Source organism: Pseudorasbora parva, chromosome 20 (assembly GCF_024679245.1).
Source record: "Pseudorasbora parva isolate DD20220531a chromosome 20, ASM2467924v1, whole genome shotgun sequence".
NCBI lineage: Eukaryota > Metazoa > Chordata > Actinopteri > Cypriniformes > Gobionidae > Pseudorasbora > Pseudorasbora parva.
The window spans coordinates 20,943,172-20,963,486 of record NC_090191.1 but is presented as its reverse complement, the minus strand read 5'-3'; the positions used below and the strand labels follow the sequence as shown (position 1 = coordinate 20,963,486).

Genomic DNA, 20,315 nt, shown 5'->3' with positions numbered 1-20,315 from the left:
TTCAGTGTGTAGTAGTTAAATAAAGCCACATTTATCATTTCAAAATTGTATTTTATTTTTTAATCAATTAGCTCTTATAAAAGCATACATGTAAAGCATATGAAAACACGTAAAGCATACGTGTTGTTGCATGTAAACAGTTCAGTTTGTAATAAAAAATATCCCAGTAAAACAGCTTCTCTCAAATGATTGTCTTAATGTAGTAATTTCATGTAATGGTATATCACTTTTGTACTAAAAATATTCAGTTAGTATCCAAACAGTTGTATTGTGCATCCCTGAATCCATTTTTTTTTTTTGTTTCCTATCTTAAAAAGTGTTAAGTGCTATAAAAACCAAGTACACAAATGAAAATCCAGCTGGGAAAGGTTTCACAAGCAGTGTGTAAACATTGGCTGTCAGGCAGTTGCAGGCAAAAATATGCATGCCTGTATTGTTATGCCACATTGGCTATAAGAATAATATGATAACATGATGACATATATGATTCTTCAAATTAAACAAGCAAAATATATGCTTCCGGATGATTGAGACACATCATTTTTTTATATTGATGTGGAAAGCAGCATTTCAAATACTTCATATTAACATAAAATTAATTATGTTTCAGAACTATGGAAAACACACAGAAAATTACTTAATTAACCCTTCAAATTTCTCACAGGCAGTTTACCAACCAAAACAGTAATTCCTGTTAAAGCATAATCACAAATATTATCATATCATTCATATAGACTCATATGTGCTGTTTGGATCTTGAGTATCGGCCGACATCTGTTGCAAGACCTTGAGCCACCTTATATACGCCGGATCTTGCGTTCGGCCTTAGTTCTCTGGTTAATTTGACACATCTCTGAATGAACAAAAAAAAAAGACAAAGCATCATATTAAAAAATCTTTTTCATTATGCATTTTAAAATGATTAAAGGTAACATTTAAATGTTTCACATTGTTTCTAAATGCTTTTGCTGACATACTTGCAAAATCCAGAGTGTAAGTGTCATTGTTCACAGTGAAATTCATGGTCTTTTGGCTCTTGTAACAACTCTCAATGTCAGCACTCGAGACGGAACAACCACCCTATTGAAAAACAATATCAACATCAGTGACAGCAATTTATTGTCATTAAGTCATTCATCAAGGGACAATTTACATTTAGCCTGTCATTATTGCAAACAAAACCCTTTCAGGAAGATCAGAACTGGTTTTGCATCACCCTGAAGGGTTTTATATTGCAATAATTACAGGTTGAATGAACTTTCACGCTTATTATACAGCTATCAAATACATAATTACATGATCATGAAAACATTTTTGTATTTTTGTACGATTTGAGCTAAAAATTATTGTATTAATTTAATTCAAACTCAAAATAAAAACAAAATAAATAATTTTTAGACCACCAGATGTCACTGATTAAAACGTCAACTGGCCAGCAACAAGATGAACATTCAGGGAACACTCCACTTTTTTAAAAAAATACATAGGCTAATTTTCCAATTCCCTAAGAGTTAAACAGTTGAGTTTTACCGTTTTCGAAATCCATTCGAAAGGTGGTACTTTTAGCATAGCTTAGCATAGATCATTGAATCGGATTAGACCGGTAGCATTGCACTCAAAAATAACCAAAGTCTTTTGATATTTTTCCTATTTAAAACTTGACACTTTTGTAGTTACATTGTCTACTTAAGCCGACGGAAAATGAAAAGTTTTGATTATCTAGACCGATATGTCTAGGGACTATACTCTCATTCCTGCGAAATAATCAAGGAACCATGGGTTCAGCAGGCGCAATGATACAATAAACAACAATAAAACAGATTTTCTGATTTTCTAATTTGGAGTCTAATTTTTTTTGCAACATTTAACCAGATTCTCATTTATAGAAATCTGTTGTTTTCTTAAAATAATTTATCCTGCACACTGACATGGTATTAAAGCTACAGTTAGCTGATTGTTTGATTTTCTTATGTCTTAAAATGCATATGTAAAGCATTTTTTTTCGAATACTCCAAAATTCATATTTGGACCTCGGTATTTAGAAAATCCTGGGTACGGCCCTGACTAGAATCAAGTATTTTAGAGAAATAATGAATCAATATACACATAAAAAATAAACACAGTATATTTCACATACTAAAAAGCATTGTGCATTTGTAAATAAACAAAGAAAGATGTTTAACCGTTTTGTTGAAGGTGTACCACTGATTTTTCCCTTTAAACTGCCACACTGGAGTTTTGTTTGTTGAAGGACTCAGTAAGGTTTTGAGATGGGAGGTTAGTCCATGTAACCTGTTTTGTGAACACATTACACTGTTAGTAGCTAGTATGTGTATTACTTTTACACTAAATCCAAATCAAGTGAAAGGGATAGTTCACCTAAAAATGGCAATTCTGTAATAAATTACTCTCCGTAAGACCTCTCTTCAGAAAATTTAGACTAAGCCGTTGAATTTATGCATTAGTTTTACAATCTCTTTATGAACTTTTACATTTTTTGGGTGAACCATCCCTTTAAACACAAGCACTTTTACTGCAATGTGACATTTCTGAATGAGAAGTGAGAATTAATTTATAAGCAATGGACTTAACGGAGAAAAGTGGGTGTTATATACCTGAATATGACAATGGTAGCACTTTTATTTAAATCTTCCATTATAAATTAGATTGTAATAATTGTGATAAGGCAAAGAGGCAAACATGAATCTGTTAAGTATTTACCCTCCATTTTGCGATGGTTCATATTTAGGGCGGCGTCTTACCCGCCTCTTGTGGCCTGTTGATAGATTTGTCTGACACATTCCTAGGAACACAAAGGCATTCATGAATGTGAACTGTTTACAGAAAGGACTAGAAAAGAAACCAATGTGTGTGTAGGGGTGAATACGAAACAAACCTTTGAAGCTAATCTCATACTGGGCAGAGTCAAGGCCGAACTTAACTGAACCACGTTGGTTGCTTTTATATGCCGTCTCCAGTTCTGAGCTCTGAATTGGACTTCTTTTGCCCTATAGAGACATAAATACATTCAATAGATATTAAATAAATAACAATCAAACTAATTCATGCATAATATCACTTTCATATCTTAAACATCAAACTTGACCTGATTAAAGCAGCCCTTTTCAAATTTCTTTGTTTTCATGTTATGACTCTGGAGTTGATTTGATATCAACATTTTATTTTATTTGTTTTGTTATATGAAGGTTATATCAAATCTTGGAAGCTTCAAAATTGTTATAATTGTTAAACAGTGGCAGAGTAGGGTTTTGCTAAATACAGCAAAAATGTCTTCACAACACACAAAAAATATATAATCCAATACTAGGAACGGGACCAAGATTTCCAGGGACGAAAACCACAACAGCTTAACAAACATGCAAAGACAATTTCTACTGAAACACATTGTTATATATACACAGGCTAACAAGGGTAATTAATAGCAATGAATAATGATAACTATGGAAACAACCAAGGGAGCTAAGGAAACTAGGCAAACACAGGAAGTGAAACACAGGAACAATACAATACATATAAAAAAATATAATAGTTATAATAGTCCTTAAAATAGTCCATGTGACTCCAGTGGTTCAACCTTATTTTAAGAAGTGACGAGAATACTTTTTGTGCGAAAAAACAAACAAAAATATTGATTTTACTGAGACTCTCTTTTCGTCTGTGCTAGTCTTCTACGCTGTTGACGTAGTGCAAACAGTGCAGCGCTTCTGAGTTCTACAGCAGAATGGCGGCTCACCATTGGCTAGCTCTTGCGTTAGCATCACACACACGTTGTGCTTACGTGAACAGCGTCAGGGTCAATATATAATTGAGGGAGTTTTCATGTCCATGAGATTTATTTCGCAAACGTGCTTATTAAAATAAAATTTAAAAAGTCTCCAGTGTTCTTCATGATCTTGTCTTTACAGATTCCATAGTTAATTATTATGGAAATAATTATTTATTTATAAAAATTCACTAGATATCCCTAAAATGTCAACTAAATAACCGTCCGAAATGAATTACAACCACAATCTCATTACCTAAAAAAACATTTTAAAAACTTATTCAAAAACAGTTTTAATTATATTATTTACATTAAGTTGAGGTAAATGTGAACAATGTGTCTTTTTGGGCAATGTGTCACATTTTCAATAGAAATTGACAAATTGAATATGTGTCCGAGAAGTTGCTGTCATCTAAGTTACCCATAGCAAATACACCCCTCAAGGAAGAGTGTGTTTTCCAAATCACATGACCTGCTCCACATTATGTCATTTTCTCCTGAAGAGAAAACTAGCAAGACTCCAAGGTATGTTCTCCCTCCACATTTGCAGTTATTTCACTTAAAGTAGTGCTTGGGGCAAATGTGTACTTATCATATGTCAACAATGTTACTACAATGAATTCATAAATAACTTTGAATTTCAATTTTACTCAGTTGTACATATAATTTTTAGAAGAACCTCTCCGTAAAATGCCATTTGGTGTCTGGTCCTAGGCAACCATTTTGATTTTATCCCTAAAAACAGCAAAAATGTCAACAAGGTTACCAGTCACCTATGTTACTCTGCAAATGTAACTTAGTTGACCAAGAGTAACATAGTTGACATTCATGACATGTTCTCATAGTTTTCAGGAGTTCATTTAATATTCTAATTGTACAGTAACTATAAAAGACTTTGTAATAAATATTATAAAAGTAAACTTGTTTTTAAGCAAATGCCACGATTATCTGCTGCAGAAAAGCAGCGCCGTTACACAATCGTTAATATTGGCCAATGCGTGATGATGCGCTATGGTATCCATTTGAGGATGTGCTCAGGTTGATTCCTGCCTCACAGCTCGTGACAGCACGTCATGTTGAAATAAAAAGAGATGTGTGGGAAGATATTGCCAAATCATATCTTCATCACTAAGGACATGCACACACACACACGCTAACAAACACGTGGCACAAGCATACGGTCAAGCACACACACATATAGACACCATACTTGTATAGTCCATGTGACAGAAAGTAAAAATCCTGCCATGTTTTTGGATCTGCCTCTACATCTAGAAGAGTTGCTTTCATTAATGAGCTCATCTATCTGGTAGAGGTGATGGTTGGAACAGCGGCTGGACAGGATTTCTGGCACCTGGGCTACTTTCTGGCACCTGGACTAACACCTCTGATATACACACACGCACAGATAAAGACACGTTTTTTATGTTTTTTTGTTTTTTTTTTTGTGACATATGGGGACATTCCATAGGCGTAATGGTTTTTATACTGTACAAACCATATTTTCTATCCCCTTACACTGTCCCTACCCCTAAACCTACCCATCACAGGAAACATTCTGCATTTTTACTTTTTTTGGGTAAAACTCATCCTGTATGATTTATAAGCATTTTGAAGTGTGGGGACATGGCCAATGTCCTCATATTTCACCCTCTCCTTGTAATACCTATATGTCATACCCATGTCATTATACACATTTTTGTCCTCATATGTCACAAAAACATGCTCAAAACAAAACACACAGACACACAGACACACAGACAGACACACACACACACACACACACACACACACACACACACACACACACACACACACACACACACACACACACAAAGATTACTTGATTGAGCTTGACAAAGTCATTGAAAAAAAAAAACATAATTGGCCATGCTCTTGGGTTACAAAATGGGGAGTGTGTTCTGTCCGGTTTCATGGACGCCTGGAAGTTGGAGGGTTATGCAAATGTTTTACTTGGGTTCTGACATTTGAATGTTTTTGAGATACAACTGTTTGCACTATTACAATTTTGATCCAATGCAGCACACTTATTCTGTTAACCAACAGAATAAAACACTATTTGGTTATTGTTACTTATTGCAGTGCACTATTATTTTTTTCATTCCACAAACAAGATTTTCAAAATGTTTACATGGTGGAATTTTTGTGTAAGTGCTTTTTTTTGATACTTTTGTTGTTTTTGTTGTTTTCTATGTTAGGATCTCTTGCTTATGATAAACACTCACCAAAAGGATTATTAGGACACCATACTAATTCTGTGTTTGACCCCCTTTCGCCTTCAGAACTGCCTTAATTCTCCGTGGCATTGATTCAACAAGGTGCTGAAAGCATTCTTTAGAAATGTTGGCCCATATTGATAGGATAGCATCTTGCAGTTGATGGAGATTTGTGGGATGCACATCCAGGGCACGAAGCTCCCGTTCCACCACATCCCAAAGATGCTCTAATGGGTTGAGATCTGGTGACTGTGGCGGCCATTTTAGTACAGTCAACTCATTGTCATGTTCAAGAAACCATGATTGGAGCTTTGTGACATGGTGCATTATCCTGATGGAAGTAGTCATCAGAGGATGGGTACATGGTGGTCATAAAGGGATGGACATGGTCAGAAACAATGCTCAGGTAGGCCGTGGCATTTAAACGATGCCCAATTGGCACTAAGTGACTCTACCATCTGAATGTCTCAACAGATATCGAGACTCATCAGACCAGGCAACATTTTTCCAGTCTTCAACTGTCTAATTTTTGTGAGCCTGTGCAAATTTTCGCCTCTTTTTCGTATTTGTAGTGTAGATGAGTGGTACCCGGTGGGGTCTTCTGCTGTTGTAGCCCATCCGCCTAAAGGTTGTGCGTGTTGTGGCTTCACAAATGCTTTGCTGCATACCTCGGTTGTAACGAGTGGTTATTTCAGTCAAAGTTGCTCTTCTATCAGCTTGAATCAGTCGGCCCATTCTCCTCTGACCTCTAGCATCAGCAAGGCATTTTCGCCCACAGGACTGCTGCATACTGGATGTTCTTCCCTTTTCACACCATTCTTTGTAAACCCTAGAAATGGTTGTGTGTGTAAATCCCAGAAACTGAGCAGATTGTGAAATACTCAGACCGGCCTGTCTGGCACCAACAACCATGCCACGCTCAAAATTGCTTGTAGTAAATCACCTTTTTTTCACATTCTGACATTCAGTCTGGAGTTCAGGAGATTTTCTTGACCAGGACCACACCCCTAAATGCATTGAAGCAACTGCCATGTGATTGGTTGATTAGAAATTTGCATTAATGAGAAATTGAACAGGTGTTCCTAGTAATCCTTTAGGTGAGTGTATGTGCTTGTTAATAAAGTTGTGATTGATCCTTGTAAACTGTATTTCTCCTTTATGTCATGAAAAATTCAACAGGTCTTGATTAAATACAATAAAAGATTAGCTAATATATAATAATTGATATAGTTTAGGATTGTTTTTGTTAAATACATCATCCTACTTTGTCATGTCCAGTCAACTATGTTACTTTTGTCAACTATGATACTGGGCTGTCAATTAAGTTACCATTATGTTTTTTAAAAAATATATGTATTTTAATGGTTCCCTAATCTCCAAGTAAATATTTAGAAACTGAGTAGCTGTCAAATATATACCTCAGCATAATTTAATCAAAAAAATTATCATAAATCTAGCAGTTTGGAAAAAAAATATACAGACCGGTTACTTCAGAACTTGAAATTAAGGGTTTTAATTGAACAAAATGTGTATTTTCTAAATTAATAGGGTATTTGAATTGAAAAGGTAGGTAAATAGACACATATTCTTCCAAGAGTAATGATTTTTTTAAATGTCTGCCATTTACTTAAAGTTAAAACGTATTGGTTTTGTCCGTAACATAGTTGACCAAATAATGACTAAACTTTTTGTTTTTAAAACTAAATATCTGAAATAAATTATGCCTGAGCTTGGCAATGAATAAAAACAAAATATTTCAGGGATGATTTATCAGGAAAGATAATAATATTTTGTAAATAAATATATTTTTTCCCAGAATTTTTCAAACTCAAAATCTCCCACAATTATATATTGACCCGTCAGCATATGGTAAGTCGGCTTTCTAATGTAACACTTTGAAAGCCTAGGTAGGAGACTACCTCAGACTCTGACGAGAAGAGATTGTTGAGTAATTATTGTGTGCGCATAAAAAGTATTCTTGTCGCTTCATAAAAATAAAATAAAGGTTGAACCACTGTAGTCAGATGGACTATTTTAACAATGTCTTTACTACCTTTTTGGGCCTTGAAAGTGGTAATTAAACTGCTGTCTATGAAGGGGTCAGAAAGCTCTCGGATTTCATCAAAAAATATCTTCATTTGTGTTCCAAAGATGAAAGAAGGTTGACGTTAACCCTCTAAAGGGTTAGTTCACCCAAAAGTGTATCCAACTGGTGGGTGTCTTTGTTTCTTCAGTTGAACACAAATGAAGAGTTTTAACAGCAACCGTTGCTATGTGCCAGTCATACAATGCATGTCAATAAATGACGTTAACAGTAAAAAAAAAAAAAAACATGGTTAGACAGCATGAACAAAGAGAACTGTGGCTCATGACGACACATTAATATCTTAAGACACAAAACGATCAGTGTGAGAAACCGAGCGGTATTTATATAATTTTTTTTCCTCAAATACAACGCTATATCCAACAGCTTGGAACAAGCTTCACTTCCGATAAGGTCAATATACACGCTCTGGCATCGTGTACATGTATGTAAACACATCACTTCCGCTATACACAGTCTGGCGTAGTTTATGCCAACGGCAGAAGTGAATCTCGTACGCTCTGTTTTGTGTCTTAAGATATCAATGTGTCGTCATGAGCCACAGCGCTCTTTGTTCATGTTGTCTATGCATGTTTTCTTGCTCTCATAGAACTGTTAACGTTACTCATTGTTTACATGCATTATATGACCTACACACAGCAACGGTGGGAGTTAAAAATCTTCATTTGTGTTCTGCTGAAGAAACAAAGACACCTACATGTTGGATACACAGATAAAACCTACATGTTGGGTAAGCAGATAAACATCAAATGTTCATTTTTGGGTGAACTAACCCTTTAACAATGTCTTTACGAGAGAGAGGTGAGAGAGCTCATCAAAAATATCTTCATTTGTGTCCTGAAGATGAACAAAGTTCTCATGAGTTTGGAACGTCATGAGGTTGAGTCAATAATGACCGAATTTTCATTTTTGGGTGAATTAACCCTTTGAACACAAAATGGGGGAAACAAGGCAGGAATGTAACAATAATGACTTTTATGTATAGATTTATAATTTTTGTCCAAAAACCCAGTCTTCCAATGTTAAAATATCCTTCATATGAATATTTTGTATATCTGTCATAACATTCCCCATATTCCACATCCATCATAAAAATGAATTTATACTTCCTAAATGAAACTATTATAGCCCACAAATAGTGAATTTTTTTAAAATATTTTTTATATTCTATATATTTTATATACATACTGCTCAGTGCATATAATTATTTTCATTTACTGGATTCATCAAATGCTAGATATCACTATCACTAGCCTTATAGCAAGATACATTTCTAAATGTATAGTCATTTCCAACACACTTTTGTTTTTGAAAAATTATAGTTCAGAAAAATGAAGAATGACAGTATATCAAACTAGGACATTGTTAGTGGGCAAATTCATTTAAAACTATTGAGACTGTCAAAGTGTGTGTATTTTGCGGTCCAGAGGTCACATGAGTGTAAAACTCACCTTCCTTCCATACTGGTACCAGCTGTTTTCACCTCTGTAATACCACAACCACTCTGTATCCTTTGAGCTCATACGTCGCACTTTAATATTCCTTTTTTTAAGAACTCTCATTTTAGTGAAATCAATCGAAATGACCCTGTAAAGTGAATGAGGATGAGTTAACATGTCAGTTACTTGTACTGTAGCTGCAGTAAACGAGGTACGACAACACAACACATATAAAAAAAATAAAAAAAATAATAATCTTTCAAAAAACTTTGTACACACAAATAATATATATATATATATATATATATATATATATATATAATATATATATATATATATATATATATATATATATATATATATATATATTTATATATATATATATATATATACATTTTTTATTTTTATTTTTTTGCACATACCCAGCATGGGTGTTATAGATCTTGATTCCTTTGGTGCTGGGGAGTGAATACTGGGCTTCTAGAATGTGATCGTGGGTAATGTTCTCCCAGCCCCTGCCAAAATTCAACTGCCATCTGTAGGGCCCGTCCCATTCTTCATCAGTGTCTATATCAGATTAAAAAATGATCATGATTGATTAAACAATTAAACATACACACATCATTATAAAAACAAGCGTATCAAATATGAGTGAACTAGAACTCAGTCTATTTAAAAATGTCATTGTTATAGTTAATTAAAATAAACCTGAAATAAGATAATAAATTAAATATTTTAGATAATAAAAAAAAACAGAACAAAATCAAGTATTACAAATTCTAAAGCTACAACTGAAATTTAAAACCTTTAATCTAAATATAAATTAATAAAAAAATACAAAACTTACTAAATGAAAAGCACACAGCAAAATTATACTAAAATTAAACTATAAAAATATGAAAATAAAAGCGAATTAAATATTAATAAATACTATAATAGCATATAAATAATATAAAAAACACAGAATCATTTAAAAAGGCCAATGAAAATTAGTCTTTGATTTCAGATTCTATTCTATTCTATTCTATTCTATTCTATTCTATTCTATTCTATTCTATTCTATTCTATTCTATTCTATTCTATTCTATTCTATTCTATTCTGTGTCAAATTGTTATGGCTAGATTCTGTTTTGAGTTTTGTGTTCAGTTCATGTTTGCCTGTCATAGCAAGACACAGGTGACTGGGGTTACTGAATCAAACACAAGGGAGAACTAATGAGGAGGCTGCAGGTGAGAGATTAACCAATGACACACATGGGAAGATTGGAGCTGAATCCGAAATTGCCCCCTATTTCCTCAAATAGGGCATTATTTGAGGGGACAGCCACTTCTAGTGGTGTCCGAAAGCTTGGTAGACATTACTGAGTGCACTCATTCAATCCCACATTGGACCGCAATGTGTACAGTGTACAGCCTGAAGAGTTGGGTCAGACACTCTTGTATCTTCATTGACATGTATATCCTTCTTAATGATTTGTATTACCTTTATAAAATGACTAATCAATGATAATCGATTTTATGTAATCATTTTATATTTAAAACAGCACTAGGTAACTTTTTCCCTCAGGGTCCCCCCACAATTGGGAAAAAATATTGTCCTCTACTACTGTCGTAAACTCTGTCATCCTACATCAGGGGATCTTTCTTTTACTGTCTATGCAGGGGATGCGCGCGTGCATTTGTTCACATGACAACCATGATGGCCCTGAACTAGTGATGAGCGGGTCGTCTCATAACCCGCGGACCCCGTATTTCTATTTAATGGTCATGGGTGCAGGGCGGGGTGTGAAAATATATACAGTGGTGCAGGTTGGGCCAAATAATTTCATAAAAGCGGGTTGGAAAAAAAGCAGACATGCGCATCACTAACAGTTACCCTGAACACTGTTCACATGCCAGAGTTTTTGTGTCGCGTGTGAAATGTCTTCATCTTAGGTACAGTGGCATATGTTTCAGCATGTCATATGAATATAATTTCATGGGTTTTATTTTTTTCAAACGCAAAATGAATCGGTCGGGCACGCCTCCTTCAGCTCACGCCAACGATCAAACGCTGGACCAATGTTGATCCTCGTCCTGCCTTTAATCCCATAACTTTTTAGTTTCCTCTTACTGCTTTCCTTCAACAAAACCTTTGCTTTCTTATTTTTCTGTGCTGCTTCGGACATGACTATAACATCCGACAAACAAAGTTGGGCTCACGTGTCCGAATTTAAGGAAGTGGTGGTGGAAGTGACGAAGGCCTAAAGCAGCCAAATTTTGTAGTTCTTTTTGTTCTCGGGTTACTACCCGAAACCCGAAGTTTAAAAGTACGATTAAAAACGATACAGACCCGTCAGGCTATGGCAGTCTTGTCATTCAAACTATTGTAAGTCGATGTATCCTGATGTATTATGAAGGTTGAAAGGTTACCTAGTGCTGATTTAATAAGTGATTCAAATATGATTTCAACTCTATGTTTGCTGTGTACTTTTTAATTAACTTTTTCAGGTATATTCTGATTCCTTTTTTTTTGGGCCCGGCTGACCAAAAGGGCCTTGGCGAGAAAATAAGAGTTCATTAGAAGTTCAACAGAAGTCTTACAACAAGTGTCTTATAACCCCCCACAGCTTCCTTCCATGCAAGAAAACCTGATCAAAAATCAGGGGTCAGAAATCTTGACCTGACCCCTATGGAGGCATTTAAGCCCAAAGGAACAACCTTCATTGCCTCGATTAGACATTCAAATTAGGGATGGTTGAACACTGAAATGGGTGCTGGCTGCGAGGATGGTCAATGGATCGGGCTCACAGCTGCTGAGAAAAATAATTTGCTTGTATGGTTGGAACCTTTTAAGTTATATAACCCAAACAAAAATTAGTGGGACTAATTAGAGGCAGTTATAGGCAAAAAAATTCTGCATATGCCTGATATACATTCTCTGTTAGAAGGGTTAATTCCCATCAGTAAATTGCGAGCCGTTCAGGAGGTCCATTTCAATCCCAGAGTTCCCAAAGACTGAATACAAGAATATAAGCAAAGGGTAAAAGATATTTTGGGTCAGGGATCATTTCCCTGGACCAGTGTTACCCAGGTAAAACAAAAACCAGGTGAAAGCCCCTTAGAATATGTTGAACATTTTCATGTGGCATATGAAACTTACTTTGCTGCAAACAGCACTATTGAAGACCATGATTCTGCCACAGTGATAGATTTTGCCACAGGCGGGCTGAGCACTCAATACAAAGACTTGTTGATGAACAGCTCTGATGATATTAGGACTTGGGAAGACTTGCTCCTTTGGTGCTCTGTAAGCTGGAGCCGTTTGCAAGCATGTGATGATCAAAGATTGGGCAAAGTGCCTGCTTCTTCAGCAGAAACCAGTCCCCAACCTGATATAACATGTTACAATGGTGGTGAACCAGGTCATTTTTCTAGAGATTGTACCCGCTCCCTCACAAGATGCAAAACTTGGGCAAATTCTGTCGGAGTAAAAGGTCAAATCCAGGAAATATGAAAAAGAGAGGTCATACAAATGAAACCCCCCAGACTAGAACATTGTCTGAGTCAGAAATTGACAAACTGAGACAATTGTTAAGTGACACATAGAGGTCAGCGTCCTCCGGTTCATGTAAATGCCCATTCATAAACGCCTTGTTAGGAGGCCGGCAATGCATTGCTTTGATTGACACGGGTGCCACTGTATCAATTACAGATCTTGAAACTACTTCTGAAACTTTGTATATAGAAGGTCTGAATGGCAAATGTTTGTATCAAAAATCTCTTTCTGTCCCTGTAACTGTATCAATGTTTCTGCTGATTCTGAAAAAGTGTACTGGACTAAATTTTGGGTAAGAAAAAACACTGTAGGGACCATAATTGGTGTTGACATTCTGAAAGAACCCGAAGCTGATGTTTTGCTTTTAAAAGATAAGCTAGTGCTTGGCTGCAATGATTCTCTTATCTCAAACTGGCCCTCAACATGAGCAGAGATGGAAGATGATGTCACTATGATAGAAACTCGTCCTGAGTAGACGTTTTTCATTTCTAAATTTCCAGATGTTTGGCCAAAAGATACATTTAATTATGGTCTTGCCCAGATTCAACTACTGAGCATCCCAGGTCCAATGTATGAAGCCAAAAGACAATATCCTTTGAAAAATGAGGCTTGAGAGGTAGCTGAAAGTGTACAAAGGGATCATAAAACCATGCTACCAGATCATAATACCATAATACCATAATAAGAGGGATCATAATACCATGCTCCTCCCCCACTCCAAGTTGGTGTTTGACTTTTTGAATGCAGACTCTTCGAAAATGCACACCCTGGTGGCAATTCTTACATGAGATAGGATCTGAACCCTCATTTCACTGCTCTAGACATTTCTAACGTTTTCTGGAATTGCACCCTACCCAAGGAGGACCCAGGAATATTTGCTTTTACTAGCAGGGGTCGTCAATGGATTTGGAGTTGTTTGCCACAAGTATTCTGCAACTCTGCAAACCTGTTTCATCAGGTACTCGCATCATTCATCGATCCGGTAAAAAAGACTATTGAAAATGATGGATCTGTTGTCCTGCAGTATGTGGATGACATTTTGTTTGCCAACACAACTGAGTTCAAACATTTGACTGCTGTACGAACTGTTTTGAATGCCCTGTAAAATGAGGAAGTCAAAGTGAATTTTAAGAAAGCCCAGCTAGCACTGCCTGAAGTGACTTATCTGGGGCAGATTGTCGGGGTGCCTGGCAGAAGTATAACCCCTAAAAGATTTAAAGCCATCATTCAATCAACTTTATTTATATAGCGCTTTTACAATCACGATTGTGTCAAAGCAGCTTCACAGTGTCAAACAGGATAATATTGCGACAAAATTAGATTTGGCTGTACAGTCGTACTGGAGAAAACAGTGATGTTATCAGCTTATTTTAAATTATCATATAGCAACAATGTTGGCAGATCAGTATTTAAGTTTATAGAATTAAATAAGACCTAATTCATACATTTTATTTGTATAATAAGTTGAATAACTTCATTGAACTTAATAAATAATCATTGAACTTCCAAAACCAAACACTGTTACTGGTCTAAGGCAGGTAATGGGCCTTTTGAATTACTGCCGCCAGTATGCTTCTGAATACACTGACCTTTCTAAACCACTCACAGAGGCACTAAAAAGAGGGAAACCAGGATAGGATCAGATCTCCTGGACGGAGATGGATTTTGTGAGTATCAAAGAAACTCTTGCTTCCTCCCCAGCACTGAGAAATGCTGACGTCAGCAGGCCTTTCCATCTGTGGACATGGGCGATTTTATTCAGCTACTCTCGGTCAAAAAGTTCCACGAAGAAACTCCTACGGGATATTATTCTGCTCCTATTCCTGCTTCCATAGCAGGACAGCATCCCTCCTTGCTAACATGTGACTGTGCTGAGTGGGCTGTAAAGACTATCGAGGACCAAAAGGTGATACTGCACACCAGACACCAGATTCTAAAACATGTTAACGAACACCCATTTGGGCTATATTGCTAATCAAATGAGCTAAGTGGGAGACCACTCTTTTGAGTACGAATGTGGAAATACAAATTGACAATGAGAGTGCCATAAAACCTGCTTCCTTGCTTCCAGAAGAAGGAACTGCCCAACTGATTGAAAACGATAGCCTCTTCACTCTGAACCACTTTCGAATGCTATGAACTTATTTGTTGATGTATCTAGCTTTTATAAACAGGGAACACGCTTCACACACACTCAGAAAAAAAGGTACATTGTTGTCACTGGGGCAGTGCCCTAAGGTACTAAAGTGAAAAGGTACATATCAGTATGTGTGAATTAGTTCCTTAAAGGTTCATATTAGTACCTTTTCGGTTTTGTACCTTAGGGCACTGCCCCAGTGACAGCAAATGTACCCTTTTTTTCTGACAGTGCAGGTTGGGATGTTGTTAAAGGGGGGGGTGAAATGCTGTTTCATGCATACTGAGCTTTTTACACTGTTAAAGACTTGGATCCCCTTCCTAAACATAGACAACGTTTCAAAAACTAAGTTGGACGTTTAATGGAGTATTTCTGTGTCAAAAATACTCCTTCCGGTTTCTCACAAGTTTCGGAGAGTTTTTTTTTCGAGCTTGACGTCGACAGAGTGGAATGTCCTTGTATGGGCTGTACGGGCTCTTTTCCCGGAAGGGTGCGCGTGCGCGTGACTAGAGCGAGAGAGGAAATGCACGCCCCATAAACACTGCTCTCAGGTGCAGATCCACTTGTCCGTGCAACATGTCTGTCGTGCCGCGCTCCACTTTATTCCTATGGGTGACATCAAGCAACTTCAACGCTTCAGCACAGCATTCCGGGAAGGCAGTGCTGCATTTGAACCGATTTGAACGCAGAAATGATGGGAAGCTTCACAACATCACATTTCAGTCGTGTTGCAAAAATGGATCTCCACGGTCACTGCTGTCACAGGACTTCACGAAATCAACAGTTACCAAAGAAGTGTGTTTTTGTCGGAGCGGTCCCAGCGGTAAAGGTTCACGGTTGTGCTTTGGAAACAGGCGGTGAGTAAAACTGCTTCAAATGTCTATGCTGTTGGCTATCGTCGCGTAAGTAAACATCAGCAAACAACACAATCGTGTATAGTTCATTTATCATTGGAGCATGTGATCTATGCTGTGTGTTTAAATACATTTGTTTAGCTGACCAATATAGGTGTCTGTTTGTTTATTGTAAAACCACCCAAACATAAACCTAGTGTTCTCACAAAGCGTGCTTCTTCATTCAAATGCGCTAACGGATACTCCATTGTTAATCTATGTATAACGTTACACTAGTCTGACGTGCAAAACTGTTTTGCTTGCTACTGCTAAGGTTTAGTCGCATACAATAGTCCATAAACCAAATCATGTCATCATAAACTGCGAGTAAACACACACAAAAGTTGAGAGGCCACTAAATACAGTACATACCACAGAGACGGACGTCCTGCTGTTGCTGTTTCTCCTGTTCAATTTATTTCAGCCTCCGGATCTGATTCTGGATCATATATGTATTAGTTGAATCTGATTGATAGCCATGGTTTATTTAGGGTAGCGTTTTCTTCTCCATGCTTGAGGACGTCACCGCTTTGTGCGCGCTCGTCATTCTTTAGCTCCGCCCACAGGATACGCCTCCAGGCGCTCGTTTTTTTCCGGAAAGACTTGGTACAGCCTATATTTCTTTTATAAATATAATAATACTAAAGACTTTTCGGAGATATGAAGGATGAAATACTACTCTATAGGTACTCAAGATTGACATGAGATTGACTGAAACTGAGTGTTTCACCCCCCCCCTTTAATGAGCATTGTGAATCTATTGACTGTGGTTGTCTTTCAGGAGCAGGAGGGTCTCAAGTGGCAGAACTCATCGTTCTGACGTGTATGTTGCATTCTCTGTGCAGGTCTGTCATTGGAGTTACGGGACAGTTTGGCATACAACAACAGACCCGAAGACCACATACCTGCAGATGAGGCTCCGCTAGCTCGTTTGCTTTGTCCAGACGGTGAACTCTGAATATTGTGGTTGAGATGACACCCGGCACCATACTTGCACGAACCCTTCAGGAAGTAACTGCATATGTGCTCCTTTCTACACTTGTCCCCCAAACGGCAGTTGCCACGGTTGTAATATATACAAACGTCATGCTTGAACACAAAGCATCATAATTGATTAAGATTTGCTTATTAGGCTGCTGCTGCATTCACACAATATCAATCTTTCTAATATATATTTTTAACACCACAAGGACTTTTGTTTCTGCTTTCCTTTGAAATGTCTTGGATGTACCTCGACAGATGTTTGTGCAGTCTCTTCAGTGTCAGAGGCAGAATTGGTGGCTGCCTCGGAGTCTGTGTCACTGTCACTGAAACCTGAGCAACTCTCACTAGAGTGATTGCTGCCTTCATCTAGGAAGAAAGAAGTGTTACCTTATTTATATGAGAACAATTTGAATATATATATCAGTAATTCTAAATGAATTAAGAGAGTTTGACAATTAAAATAAAAGTGTATGCAATAGAGGTTAGATGGGATAACTGGATTGGGGAGTACAGGGCTAGTTGTCACACAGGGAAGGGCTATATTTCACTTTTATGCACTAACGGTTGGTTTTTATTAAATAGCCATACTTTCATTTTTTTTTGCTAGCTATAAATAGTCTTTTATGCTCATCAATACTGCAGGTCCTTCTAAAAAATATTGTGCATATTGTGATATAGTTCATTATTTTTTATATTTTTTATTAATTAACTACATGTACTTATTATAGGGTAAGGGTAGGATTAGGATTTGGTTGAGGGTAAGTTGCATGTAATTAGGCTATGCATAATTTACTGCTATTACTTTGGTAAGTACATGTAACGTGTAACAAGGACACTGTAAAATAAAGTGTTACCAAATATTATTACAATTAAATATTATTATAATCCTTAAAATCTGTAATTTATTCCTTTCATGGCATGGTCTTGATCTATCATTCTAATATGCAGATTTTGTGCTTAAGAAACATTTATTATTATAAATGTTGAAAACAGCTGTGCTGCTTAATATTTTTGTAGAAACTGACCCCCCCCCCCTTTTTTTTTTAAAGTTTAAAAGAAAGGCATTTATTTGAAATATTCAAATAAATGTAAATGTCTTTTTTTAATCAATTTAATGCAGCCTTTAGATAGATAGATAGATAGATAGATAGACAGACAGACAGACAGACAGACAGACAGACAGACAGACAGACAGACAGACAGACAGAGAGATAGAGAGAGAGATAGATAGATAGATAGATAGATAGATAGATAGATAGATAGATTGATAGATAGATAGATAGATAGATAGATAGATAGATAGATAGATAGATAGATAGATAGATAGATAGATAGATAGATAGATAGATAGATAGATAGATAGATAGATAGAGATCTCGTTCACAAAGACTCGGCTCTTCTGGAAATACCCAGGACATACAATTTCGTATAAATATTATAAAGAGCAGTAGCATCTTGCAACAGAGCGCTTCATTTATTAAAACCCTTATTTAATAAAAAAAAGACCTAATGGTGTAACTTTACCAATCAACTTAAGGAGTTTGTGACAGCATAGCCTAGCTTGTTGACTTTGGGGTAAGAGACATTGACTTTCCAAAATAAACATAAGAAATGTACGTTCACTGGAGTAAAACTTGTCACAAGTAGGCCTAGTCTCAACTAGTTTTACAGCAATTTCAAAAAAGAAAGACGCAAAACCAAAAGTGTTAACCGAAACCACAGACAAGCTCTAAGACCACCGCAATTGTTTGAGATGAAAATATAGCTGAAAAGTCCTCTTAAGTAGGGCCTAGGCTATAACGTTATCTATTAACAGCTAATATTGTATGTTTAATACGCTTTTGTTTATTTGATATCGGAATATACATGAAACTCACCCGAATCATCTCGATAGTTTGAAGCCATATTTCTAAATTGAAACGCCCTATTTCTTTCGGTTTCATTTTCTTGTAAATATAACCGCTCGAGGGTAGGCTACTAAGCAAACAAGCAAACAAGCATAGGCTATCTACGTTGTTTTGACTAATTAATAAATTATCTCATAAGGGTTTTACGTATAGTCCACAATAATTTGAACTAAAATAACAAAATCCTAAACAAAAACAATGGAATTAAGTTATATACTTCAAGAAATAATTTTTCATGATCTGGCGCCACCTAACGAACAGAACCCATAAATGCAGGAGCATTGAAAAGCTTTGGTAGTGGGTCTTAATTTAAAAGTATAGTTCACCCCAAAATGAAATTTCTGTCATCATTTCTCCCCCTTAATTGGTTCCAAACCTGTAGGAATGTCTTTGTTCTGCTGAACACAAAGAAGATATTTTGAAAAGTATGCGGAACTAAACAGTTGACTTAGGCTAGTAGGGGAAAAAAGTCAATAGGGTCCATCAACTGTTTGGTTACAGACATTCTTCAATTTCTTTTGTGTTCAGAAGAACAAATAAATTCATTCAGGTTTGGGACAACTTGGGGGTGACATTTTAATTGTTTAGGTGAACTATCCCTTTAACACCCTCTTCTGAAAGTGAGATGGATGGGAATGCAAATGATACCTTTCTACACCAAAAAAAAATAAAATAAATAATTATTACATGCACTTTTGTAAAACAAAATACATACTAAAAAGATATAATAAATAAATCTGTTCAATGACAGTTTAATTTATAGAATCACAGCGGGGCTTTTATAATTAAAGATTCATGTATTATATTACATTAGTTTGGACACTCTTCACCACAATTACAAGATCAATGACTGCATTTGTATAGTGTTGCATATGTCTCATATAGGATAGCCTACTAACATTATTAAACAGACTTGACATATCACATAATGACAAATATACTGTATTTTAAAATAAATCACATTGTATGAATACAAATATATCAGATGTGACATGGAAATTCACTACAAATTTAAAATTTTGTGGAGTATAATTTCAATAGGCCTAGTTCTGTAACAGTTTGCTTGTGGTTTAATTTGTTTGGAAATCTATGTTCAAAGGTGGTGTATGAAGTTTTTTATTTTTATATCAAAACATTTTTCCAGAACATTTGAGTTAAACTAAGAGCACAATAACATATATGCTTAAAGGGTTAGTTCACCCAAAAATGAAATTGATGTCATTAATGACTCACCCTAATGTCGTTCCACACCCGTAAGACCTCTGTTCATCTTTGGAATACAGTTTAAGATA

At 36.1% G+C, this 20,315-nt stretch overlaps 1 protein-coding gene across 1 annotated transcript; it reads right to left on the bottom strand.

The window, feature by feature from the left end:
- Window positions 1-43: 43 nt before the first annotated feature.
- On the bottom strand, window positions 44-19,152 carry si:ch211-244b2.4 (uncharacterized protein LOC541512 homolog). The gene is made up of 10 exons (XM_067427225.1): window positions 18,994-19,152; window positions 17,364-17,482; window positions 17,038-17,221; window positions 9,987-10,131; window positions 9,577-9,712; window positions 2,897-3,008; window positions 2,722-2,803; window positions 2,184-2,292; window positions 978-1,080; window positions 44-853 (listed from the first exon to the last, which is right to left on the bottom strand). Exons 1-10 carry the CDS (start codon window positions 19,019-19,021, stop codon window positions 798-800), a joined length of 1,074 nt encoding a protein of 357 aa, XP_067283326.1. The 5' UTR covers window positions 19,022-19,152; the 3' UTR covers window positions 44-797.
- Between the last annotated feature and the right edge of the window lie 1,163 nt (window positions 19,153-20,315).